This window comes from Urocitellus parryii, chromosome 10 (assembly GCF_045843805.1).
Source record: "Urocitellus parryii isolate mUroPar1 chromosome 10, mUroPar1.hap1, whole genome shotgun sequence".
NCBI classification, from domain to species: domain Eukaryota; kingdom Metazoa; phylum Chordata; class Mammalia; order Rodentia; family Sciuridae; genus Urocitellus; species Urocitellus parryii.
In genome coordinates, this window is record NC_135540.1 from 102,722,507 (window position 1) to 102,734,713 (window position 12,207).

Sequence of the window (12,207 nt, forward strand, 5' to 3'; positions counted from 1 at the left end):
AATGAGCCCTCTCCTTGGGGTTCCGGTCACAATAGGCAGTCACTGTTCTTTACAAATTGCATTGGAAGAAAGACCCTCTATCATCTTCCTTGATGAAGACCTGGTGCCCTGGGGACCTGATTACCTTGTACCTGTCAACCTTCAGCTTCCTGAGTCAGGGCTGGGTGTTCAGCACACTTTGAAATAACCTCTTAGATTTTTTTTTTCCTTTGACTCCCCAAAGGGCGTTTGGTTGTTTATCCCCCTCCCCCGAAATAGACATACTGATAAACAAATGAAAGAAGACATTAAATTTTTGGAACTAAAATTAATGGAAAAATCCCAGATAATGCAAAACAGCTGGTAAATTAAAACACATTTAAGCACAGTTTGGGAAAGAACAGATTTTTCTTCCTAATTGTTTTTGTTGGTTTGCTTGTTAAGATTCTTGCATTCCCAAAGTGGAGACTCAAATTAGAACTGGTGTCAGGAAGAAGCCAGACTAGTCTTTGAAATTTATTTCAAATATCCTCAGAGAAGACAGCTTCATAAACATCAATATTTAGCTCCTAAGATGCCAAATAATGTTCAGAGCTATTAAAAAATTGGTTTGGCTTTGTGCCTTCTCTTGTAGGTCCTTCCATTGTGACGCCACCCAAGGACATCTGGAATGTCACTGGTGCCCAGGTGTACTTGAGCTGTGAGGTCATCGGAATCCCAACCCCTGTTCTCATCTGGAACAAGGTCAGTGGCACAGATTTCTGGAAGATCCTAGGGTAACAAACTTATCTCACACTGCCCAGGGACCATAGCCATGTGAAATCCTCTACAGGCCCATTCCCTGCTATTTCTTCAGAGTGCAGAACACAGCAGCCTGAGACAGCGAATATTTTACTGACCTCCACAACAGGCCCTGCCCTACTTTTGCTAGGGAGCCTGAGAAACCAGAAAAACAACAACACTGAGCACCTTGACCTATCCCGTCTGTGTGTATGCGTGTGTTTGCACGCAGGGGAGACGGCAGCATAATGGTTAAGAGTGTGAATTCCTCTCTTTCTGCCCAAAAGTGGATCCCCCAACTATTTGCCAAAGCATCAGTCTCCTCACTTAAGACTGAGGTCCCCAACATTTGACTCCTTTGGATCCTGTCTGCTGAGAGACCTTGTTCACATTCTATAAGGAGGAGGTCAGGGGTCTGGCCAAGAAGTTAAAGGAAGCTTTGTGAGCCTGCATTATTCTTAACAGATTCCCACATGTTGGAAAATAGGATGAGTAAATGTTAAGGACATGGGAGTGGGTGGAAGGAGTGAGGTGCCACGGGGTCCTGTTAGAGACAGGAGAGTCTATTCCAGAACAGAGCATTTAAAAAAGAACAAGGGAGGAACATCAAAGGAAAGATTTTTCTCCTATTTGAATTTTGCTGAATGCTACTTGCAAGTGGAAAACCATGATATTTTTAACAAATAAGCTTTAAAAAGACTTTCCAAATGGAAAAATAAAGAATGTGAGTTCTTCCACCAGGTCAGCCGGGTTCTTTATAAGCCAGGGTTTCTCAGCCTCAGCACTATTGCAATTTGGGGACAGATAATTCTTTGTTGTGCGGGCTGCCTGTGCTTTGGAAGATGTTTAGCAGCATCCCTGACCTGAACCCACTAAATATCAATAGCACCCTTCCACTGTCCTCATGTGACAATTAAAAATATCTCCTTTGGGGCTGGGGATGTGGTTCAAGTGGTAGTGCGCCCGCCTAGCATGCGTGAGGCACTGGATTCGATTCTCAGCACCCACATAAAAATAAAATATATTGTCCACCTAAAACGAAAAAATAAATATTAAAAAAAAAATCTCCTAACATTGCCAAATGTACCCTGGGGGGAAAACTTCACCCCAGATTGAAAAACGCTATTGTGGGCTGGGGGTGTTAGCTCAGTGCTTCCCTAGCATGCGTGAGGCCCTGGGTTCCACCTCTGGTACCCACCTCTGGTACCACAGCCAGGCAGGACAAAACCCAGAGGAAAGAAAGGGTTTGCCCTGCTGCAATGCAAAAATCCCTCTGTAAGCGTTTGAACAGGTCGGGTCACCTGCCAGCCTCTGGCGCCCCCACGTGGCCACAAGAATGTGGCCACCGAGAAAGCACCTGGTTTGAGTAGAGTCCCAGTAGAGATACCAGAAAATGCCTGAGGCCTAGGGGTGGGTAGACAACACCAGCTGTACTACACTGCCCTTTACAGCTGAAACTCCTGTTTTAGGAAGCAATGAAATTTAACCTCAATTAAAAAAAATCTGTTTTTAAAAGGAGGGTATTAAGAGAAGAAACGCAGCCCCAATGTGTTCCTTTGCCTCTACTGCACAAGCTGCCGACATTCCTCATTACTTATTTGGATCTCACTGGTTTGCCCTGTGGGTGGAGAGGTGGATTCCCAAAGTGTGAAGGGAATTCCCATAAAAAGCTCTGTTGCAGTTTTCTACAGCTCCCTAGGGATAGTTACACAAGAGAAACCAGAGTGCCCGAGTATCCTGGGGCATAGAATCCTATTGCCAAATCTTGTCAGAGAGTAATATCTTCAGTCCTTGCTCTGCCATGCCCCAGCTATCATGCACACGTACCAGGGAACAATTTGCCTTGGAACTGTATGGGACAGATCGATGGAGAGGGCTGAGTGAAGGGAAGGGAAGGAGTAAAGGTAGACGGAAAAACATACAAAATACGTTTTCTCAAATCTTGCTAGAAAGGAGCAAAAGCCCAACCATAACGCTCCACTGATTTCCTTTGCCTTCATGATGTGAGGTCACTTGCATGACCTAAAGCAAAAGCTTTCAAACTGCAGACCATGACTCACATTAGTGAGTCCTGGAATTGGTGCAGGGATCACAACCAGCATTTTCTTATTTTAAAAAAAAATAAAATAAAAAGACAAAGAGTACAGAAAATATGTTAGGGCATATTAAGGTATTTTTTGGTAAAACTTTCCTATATCCCAAATGACCAGGTGAAAAGTACTTCTTCTTTAGGCCATGGCAAAAACTGAGGAAGTCACTGACCTAGATAATCAAACAGGCATTTGTTTCTCTCCGCTCTCCTGAAACCAGGCCATGAAGAATACAGACAGATTTAAGATCATATATTATTTCAAATCCAATTTAAGCACAGAATCCTTTGGATAGAAGTGAACGTTAGAATCCTTACTTATTAAACAATGCACCTGACTCAGAGAAGGCAGTGTTCTTTGTGACTCAAGGATTTAGCAGCAGCAGTACTAGGGGACACAAATGACTTCTCTCTAAGCCATAGGAGGCTGCAGCAGCAATTTTTGTGGGGGTCCCAGCCCGGTGAGTGGGCTGTTTTGATCATTCCTGCCATTAACCATTCTGCACCTTCTCAGCAAACCCATGAGCAATATTTTTAAATGGGGACATGAACTGAAATAGCCATATATGACCAGACTTATCTGTAAGTCTGAGATAATGCAATGAAATTTAACTTCTTCCAGACATGGAGGTTTCTAAGAGGCTGTCCATTTAATTCTTTTCCTGTCTGGACATTTCTTTAGATTATGGCTTGAATAGCCTCTAAGAATGTTGTTGGTTTTTTTTTAATTAAACACAGTGATAATGATAAGAGAGGAAATATCCAAAGATATATAAAGAAAGATTTCATAATCCCTCCTCTGCCGACCCCTGAAATAAATACCCAATGTGAACTGCCCTGGTTTGTGCCCTTCTCTTCCCCTTTTCAAACATACAAAAACATACCCCCTAGCATGAGCGGTAAAATGAAAACAGTCTGCTAATAGATTCGTTTGGATTTGCTTTTCTCAATAAATACTTCATGGACATCCCTTAAGCCTTCTTCTCAGTAGCTATAATATTCCACAGATGGAGGGGCCATGATTTATTAAACCATTCCTGTATTGTTTTCATTTTTTTTTTTTTTTACATCTTAAGCAATGTTCCCTTAACATCTTAGTACACATCTCCTATACACTATTGCTTCCATTTCCTTAGGGTAGATGCCCCCAAAGCTACAGGACTAGGTCAAACTACCTGTGTTCGTCTTAATAGACATTGTCCAATTACTATCTAAGGATGGCAGTAAGTCACTCTCACCAGCAGTGTGTGTGGGGGGGTGCCATTTCCCTGCAGCCACCCAGAACTGAATAACTCCCTTTTCAGTTGGGTTAATACATCTCATTATTGCTTTCATCTTCTTGACTACATTAAGAAGATTTTCATGTCTGGGTTTTCTCATCTCTGAACCACCCTCTCATTTGCCTTTTGCCCACTTTATATTGCAGTGTTCCTTGTTACAATCAGCCTGTGGCTTTTTTACATTTAAGATGTTGACCCTTGATCATGTATTACAAATTTTTTTTTCCCAGACAGCTGTTTCATCTTTTATTCGTTTACAGCGACTAGGGATTTGAATGTTTTAACAGAGATGCACATTCTATTTCATCATAAAACTCTTCTGAAGATTTGCCAAAAAGCAAATATGTTCTATAATACATAAATGTCCTTTAAAGTTTCCCAGAAATCGGCAAACTCTTGAAATCTTTTAACCTACAAGAATCAGACTAACCTGATTCTATAAACACTGGAACTTTGTCTTATTTATTGCTCATTACAATAACAGGATTCAGGAAGACTTTGTTGTAACTAAAGTACAACCAGAAAGGCTGAAATAACTTCATGGGTCAGCCTCCCATGGTGATTGACAAGGCAGTCTCTCCTGCCTGCACTTCAACATTAAGACTCTGAGCCACTTCCAGCCTATTGAATATCTTCAGAATTGTCTTAGAAACCACTTTTCTCAGGCTGCATCATTTTTTAAGTAGAAAAAATACATATTTGTCAGCATTTAAACTCTACTTATTCAAGTAAGGGAGAGTTGCCACATAAAAATTCCAGGCATTTCCATGTTTTCTACATGGTGTATAACTTTTTATAATGTGTTAATTAAAAAACATTATGAGTCCTGTTAAATATTGTGTTGAACAAGAACAATTTCTCCATGCATAGTGGATTGGGTTAATTAGCACAAAATGCTTTTTACTAAGCGCTACATGATCTAAGGATCAACCACTCAGTTGCTAAGATCCAGTATATATCTGTGCTGAAGTGTTTTTGTTTTGGTCACACACAAAACCTTTATACGAGTACTTGCTTTGGCAGCACATATACTAAAATTGGAAGGATACAGAGATTAGTATGGCCCCTGTGCAAAGATGACGTGCAAATTCATGAAGCATTCCATATTTTTTTACCAGTTAATAAAAAAGATGAATATGTTTTTTATCTTCACTTTCCCAAAACATTAAAATATATTTTTCAAAAGCAAATCCCCTCCCAATTTTTTATGATTCTGGGATTTCATAAATAAAAGCCAGAGATATTACCTTTAACCATGAATCAAATTAATACTTATCCCAAAATATTAAGAATTATTATTAACATGTGTGTTGTGTTGCGTGTGCTGGGGACCAAACCCTGGTCCTTGCACATGCTAAGCAAGCACAGTATACCACTGAGCTATACTGTCGGCTCCAAGACCTTTTTTTTCTTTTTTTTTCTTTTTTGTAGTTGTAGATGGACAGCATGCCTTTATTTTGTTTCATTTTCATGTGGTGCTAAAGATCAAATCCAGTGCCTCACACATGCTAGGCAAGTGCTCTGCCACTGAGCTACAGCCTCAGTCCCAGCCCCAAGACCATTTTTAAGTAACTATTTCAAAAGCTGCTGTTTCTACCAGCTATTTGGAGAACTGAAGGCAAAACATTCCAGTTATCTGTTTTGTCTTTATAGCATTCATGAGAGAAAGATATTGAATTATCTGGTTTTTTCTAATGGTGGCAATGTGGGGAAATTCCATTTAAAAAAAATTAACTGGCTTTGGCATAGAAGAAAATTAAAAGGAAACTACCTTTCTGATGTTGTAAATCCTTCCTAATTACAAAGATACTAACAGTAAACATTCACTTGGTTCTTAAAAGAGGCCTAGGATAAAATGAACAAACATTACTTCCTGTACCTTTTTTTAAAAAACTTAAAAATTTTGGGTACTCTGAGTTGCTAAGGAGTACACATGGAGGGATTACAAGTAAATTTCTTCTGTGTATTTTCCAAAGCTTATATAATAAACTTTAAGATGAAGGGGAAAGTAAGGACGATATTCATTAAACCAACTGAATTTCCTCTTAACTCATCTTCTGAATCCCATCATGACATGCACAGAAATAGGCAGCAAGTTTTGCCATAAGAGAACAAGAATAGTGGCATGTATTTGACAGGTCTTTTTGACCTCAGGTCCTCTGTAAATCATTTGATGAATACTTAGCCCTCCGAACAAAGTAATAGAACTAGCTTTGGACTCTAGCTACTATTTATCCATTCATTAGGCTGTTACAGGAAGAGCCCCCAAGGACCCCAAGCATCAAACTAGCACTAGATGACAGTTTGTCAGTCTAACATGGCCTGTTAGGCAAGAAAGGCCCAGTACCGAGGAGCAGGATTTCTAAGGGCCTGGGTGAGTGATAGCAGCCAGTGGCAGGAAAGGCTGGCCTCGTACATTCTCCAAGCGTGTAGAGAAGCACATTATTTTTGTTTAAAACATGCTGCTTATAGGGGAATAGAGGAATTAAGAGGACTTCTGTTTTACAAGTATTTGGGTAAAGGGAACTTGTAAAGTGCTGGGTTTAACCCAATGAGAATGTCTGATGACCACCAAGAGCAATTTTGGAAATGTAGTCATTTCCAAGTTGATGTTTTGATGCAGAGAGCTGACTTTCCTTGTGTTTTTGCAGGTACAAAGGGGTCAGTATGGAGTTCAAAGGACAGAACTCTTGCCTGGTGACCGGGACAACCTGGCCATTCAGACCCGGGGTGGCCCAGAAAAGCATGAAGTAACTGGCTGGGTGCTGGTGAGTACCAAGAGCTGGCAAGAATTTTGTTCTTAGGATTCGACACTCAGCCCTGGTAAAGGTAACCAATGTCCTGCCAGCCTGAAAAGTACTTCCTCTTCCACATCTCTGGAACAGCCTGACCAAGGAGTCAGTCACTGGACCCATTTCAAAGGGAACTAAATAAAAGAAGAGTTGAAGTTGACTGGATGTTTTAGAAACAACCAATGAATTAATGAGAACTCAAAAAATTTTTTCCTAAAAGTTCAAAGCAAGGGGCTGGAGATGTGGCTCAGCGGTAGCGCGCTCGCCTGGCATGCGTGCGGCCCGGGTTCGATCCTCAGCACCACATACCAACAAAAATGTTGTGTCCGCCGAGAACTAAAAAAAAATAAATAAATAAATATTAAAAAAAAAAAGTTCAAAGCAAAATTCTTACGGGAAACTAAATGACCCAAGCATTATTTTAATTGAATAGTGACTAATGAATATTTTACTTTACATTTGATATTCAGATACTACTTAGAAATATCAAGGTTTCCCTAACATTGGTATGTGCACCTATCTAGTTTTTCAACAATATTTCAAAAGTTGCCCATGACATTTCCTCAGAGTATGAATCCTCTCAACAGACCATAAGTCTTCCAGCACAGGACTTGCACTACTTATAATAGTATCTTTACTAAAATTCTTTGGTCATCTTAGGAAACTATGATATAATGGAAGCTACTAAAAGGAAAAAAAAAAAAAAAGACCACCACAGAATAACTAAAGATCCTTTTTCTCCCCACAGGTATCTCCCCTAAGTAAGGAAGATGCTGGAGAATATGAGTGCCATGCATCCAATTCCCAAGGACAGGCTTCTGCATCAGCAAAAATTACAGTGGTTGATGCTTTACATGAAATACCAGTGAAAAAAGGTATGTAATCAATCTCACAGCCACTTGAAAGAATAACTAGTGATTTGCTTAATAAACAGAACCAAGAATCAAAGCATCAAACATATCATTAGGGGGCTGGGACTATAGCTCAAGGGAAAGTGTTTGCCTCACAAGTGTGAGGCACTGGGTTGGATCCTAGGCAGCACATAAAAATAAAGATACTATGTGTTCATCTACAACTAAATAAATATTTTTTTAAAAAAACTATTAATAAAAATTCAGTAAAGTCAGGAATCCCCAAGGGCATTAAATATGCCATTAAAATGTAGAATACATGGTTCCAAAAGAGTATTTGGATGGTTGATGAAGGCCAATATTATGACTTAGAAGCTTTCACCTTATCTTCAAGTAGAGTCAAAACTCAAACCTGACTGGAATTGCTTGTATTTCCCATAATCTTTTCTATCCACATGGCATTTATTTTTTAATAAGAGCTGGACCACGAAGCTAAGTTCCTTAACCTTGTTGGACCTCAACATGGTGTTTGTGAAATGTGCTCTTCCAGGCCTATAATAAGGTCCTCTTTTGTACATGGAGCAATACAGCAGAACTGCCTTCCACATCTAACATTGTATAGCTAAAATTCCCAGGAGGACCTCAGCATATCATTTATACTATTACCCAATATATCCCTTATCCCAAGGTTTTTGTTTTGTTTCTTAAGAGATGGAGTCTTGCTATGTTGCCCAGGCTGGCCTTGAACTCCAGATTCAAGAGACCTTCCTGCAAAAGCCTCCAAAGTAACTGGGACAAAAAGTGCAAATCACCATGCCTAACCCTTTATTTATGCATTTTAGCATCTTTATTTATTTGGAAACACTGAACTAAATGCTAATTAGAAAGTCAACCATGTCAATACATGCAACTAATTTTTATCTTTTTATCTTTTTAACAGGTGAAGGTGCTGAACTATAAACCTAAAAAAAATATTACTCAACAAGAGCTAAAAGTAGTCACAAATAACTACAACCCTGTTCTTGCCTAGTAACAAGTTTCTCTAATCCAATTCACTAATGCTTTAGTTATAGTCACTTGTTTTAACACAGGATACCAATTAAAGACAACACATCAAGACTATCTACAAAACTTTATTGTCTATTTACAGAAGAAAATCATGCATATCATTAAACAAAACAAATAAAATGCTTTCTATCGCAACTCAATACACTGTCATTTTTTAAAGCCATATCATAGAAGTAAAACAGGGTTTTTTTGTTGTTGTTTTTTGTACTGTGGATAAAACCCAGGGGTGCTCCAACATTGAGCTACATCCTCAGTCTTTTTATTCATTTATTTATTTGTAGATAGATACGGTCTAGCTAAATTGTTGAGGCTGGCCTTGAACTTGCCATCCTCCTGCCTCAGCCTCCCACATTGCTGTGATTACAGTCCTGCACCACTGTGCCCAGCAAGACATGGACATTTACAACAATGTGGTTGAGAATCCTTTAAAAGATTTAAACACTCATCATTCGAGGTGCAATACTCATAGACATAAGTTCCTGAAACAACAGCTTGCAAGCATAAGGCATTCGCACCAAAGAAATCTGAAAAGAAAAAATAAATAGTAATTAGCAGACTATATGCAAGTGACCCCATTTCTCTACCCGAGAAACAGGTTAAGGATTTGGTACTGTAGATGGCAAATGAATGAGCAGCACTGAAATGACCACCTATCTTGCCACCTTGCTTCATGGTGCTCCTTCCTCCTAGCAGGCTGTTTTGTTTCTTGCTATGTTGCCCAGGCTGGCCTTGAACTGTGTTGTTTTGTAGCTTTTTTGCCAGACACAATTTGTATTCACCTCCTCGAACGGTTTAAGAAAAATTGTTTAAAATTGTTAAAAATTGTTTAAAATTCCTATGCAACGCCTTATTATTTCAAAGACATGAACAACTTGGATAGATTATCAAACTTTAGCTGACTTGGAAAAATCTAAATATTTTCCTTCTAAAACTAGGCATCTCTCATTCTGCTATCATGTATATCTAATTGGAACAAATTTAAAAAAAAAAAAAAAAAACTAGGCATCTCACAGAGGTATGTTACCAAAATTGTGAAAAGGACAATCTGTCCCACCACACTCAATCTGCCTGGATAAACAGCCTGACATGATTATATCCTTAAAAAAATGATCAGGGGCTGGGGTTGTAGCTCAGCCATAGAGCGCTCGCCTAGCCCGTGTGAGGCCCTGGGTTCAATCCTCTGCACCACATATAAATAAAAAAAAATAAGGCATTGTGTCCACCTACAATTAAAAATTTTTTTTAAAAAAAGCCCACAGTCTGAGTTCCTTTCCTTAAAAAGAAAAAAAGATCAAGTCTATACACACCTGGGTTTTATTTCGACAGCCCCTGCATTCATATGTATGGGTCCTGGTGTTAGCAATTGCCATTATTCCACAAAGATTGCAAACATGAACTTGATATGGATCTGATGCCTCAAACAATCTTTCTCTTAAAAACTGGGCTGCACCATGGGCAATCTGACAATCTCGTTCCATTTCTCCAAAACGCAGGCCACCATCACTATTGAGGGGAAAACATCAGATTATTTTGTGCTTATCTTAAATTATAAACACCACCTTGACTAACAGCAAAGGTTAAGAATGATATTAGTAAACAAAGAGAATCCAGCTTTAATTTATACATCCTAGTGTTATGCTTTAGATGTGGTGTCCCTAAAAAACTCTTGTGTGAGACAGTGCAAGAAGGTTCAAAGGAGGAATGACTGGGTTGTAAGAGTCTTAACCCATCAGTGAATTAATCCCCTAAACAGGGATTAACTAAATGGTAACTGAAGTGGTAGGGTGTGGCTCAAGGAGGTGGGAATTAGGGCATGGCTTTGGGGTATATATTTGTATCTGGCAAGTGGATATCTCTCTCTCTTTGCTCCTGATCACCAAGCAGGCCAATTCCCTCTGCCACACTCTTCCACCATGATGTTCTGCATTACCTTGAGCCCCAAGAAATGGAGCCGGCCTTCTATGGAATAAGACCTCTGAAACCCTGAGCTCTCAAATAAACTTTTCCTCCTTTACAATTGTTCTGGTCAGATCTTTTAGTCACAGCAGCAAAATAGCTAACTAAAACACCTAGCATTCTCTCTGCCTGGTAGGAGAGAAAGAAGCCTAACAACATTTGATGTTCATTAAAAGGTACCCAAATGGAAGATAACATTAGATCTCAAGTATAGCATATAATTTTCCTCAGAAAATACAAAGTGTATAGGCTCATCATGTTATCATTTAACTTTCTAGAATTCAACTGTATATTCAAAAGTAAATTAAAAAGTCAATCTAAACAAAGCAGCTTCTCAATGAATGAGATTCCCAGGAAGGAAAGCCTGAAATAAAAGCAATGTTGGCAACTGTAATAGAAAAACAGGTTTCCCCAACACAGAAATGAAACACATTGTACAAGTGGATGATGGCAATTTTCATAACATAAAATACATAAAATAAAACCAATGGGTTTATTATAGTATTACCAAAAAAAAAAAAAAAAAAAGTTCCTGCTGAGCCAGGTGTGGTGGTGCACACCTGTAATCCCAGTAGTTCCGGAGGCTGAGGCAGGAGAACCAAGAATTCAAAGCCAGCCTCAGCAATTTAGCAAGAAGCCTAAGCAACTCAGTGAGATCCTGTCTCTAAGTAAAATACAAAATAGGGCTGGAGATGTGGTTCAGTGATTGAATGCCCCTGCGTTCAATCCCTGGTACCCCACCCCCCCCAAAAAAGGTTCTCCTGATAGGCAGAATCACAGCCTCTGGGACAAGAGTCCCCTGTGTTTCTTTAAAAAAAAAAAAAAAGTCATTGTTCAACTTTGGAAAATGCTAAACAACCTTTACCCTGCCTTTACCATAAGAACTACATAACAGGTAACTAGCTAAAGAAAAATGAGAAGTAGTCCAGCTAATGAAGAAGGAATGATAAAAATTAGAATCTCATCAGTTTGCAATCCCTTTTTCATCAAGGGCTTAAGGCAATGATCATCAGTAGCTACTAAAATCATAAAAAGAAAGGCAACCAGACATTGGAAGTACATAATACCACCTAAGAGGTATTACTGTAGAAATCTCAAGCCTGAGGCCAGGCATGGTAGCACATGCCTGTAATTCCAGGAATTTGAGACACTGAGACAGGAAATTATAAGTTCAAGGTCAGCCTCAGCAATTTAGTGAGACCCTGTCTCAAAATAACTTAGGGGTATAGCTCAGTGGTACTGCACACTAAGTTCAATCCTCAGTACATTTAAAAAAACAAAAACAAAAACAAAACAAAAAACCTCAAACCCTAAATATCAAACTTTTTGATCAAATTAGCTATTTATTAAAAAACACAGCCCTGAGATGTAATCAGCAAAATCCAGACTAATTAAAATCTCCAAAATAGTCC

The 12,207-nt window shown here is 39.2% G+C and overlaps 2 protein-coding genes and 1 non-coding gene across 3 annotated transcripts in view; 2 read left to right on the forward strand and 1 right to left on the reverse strand.

Moving 5' to 3' along the window:
- The window catches only part of Igfbp7 (insulin like growth factor binding protein 7), a 67,833-nt gene extending 58,854 nt beyond the window's left edge, over positions 1-8,979 (forward strand). Inside the window, exons 2-5 of the mRNA XM_026385955.2 lie at positions 614-723; positions 6,780-6,896; positions 7,669-7,795; positions 8,712-8,979. Of these exons, the coding sequence (XP_026241740.1) occupies positions 614-723; positions 6,780-6,896; positions 7,669-7,795; positions 8,712-8,731 (374 nt within the window). The 3' untranslated portion in view covers positions 8,732-8,979. The remainder of the gene's footprint in view (positions 1-613; positions 724-6,779; positions 6,897-7,668; positions 7,796-8,711) is intronic.
- LOC113182034 (U6 spliceosomal RNA) lies at positions 5,136-5,239 on the forward strand. Its single transcript, XR_003300665.1, has one exon. It is a non-coding gene; the product is annotated as a U6 spliceosomal RNA (small nuclear RNA).
- The window catches only part of Polr2b (RNA polymerase II subunit B), a 47,639-nt gene continuing 44,320 nt past the window's right edge, over positions 8,889-12,207 (reverse strand). Inside the window, exons 24-25 of the mRNA XM_026385882.2 lie at positions 10,147-10,342; positions 8,889-9,363 (exon numbers count right to left, since the gene is read on the reverse strand). Of these exons, the coding sequence (XP_026241667.1) occupies positions 9,274-9,363; positions 10,147-10,342 (286 nt within the window). The 3' untranslated portion in view covers positions 8,889-9,273. The remainder of the gene's footprint in view (positions 9,364-10,146; positions 10,343-12,207) is intronic.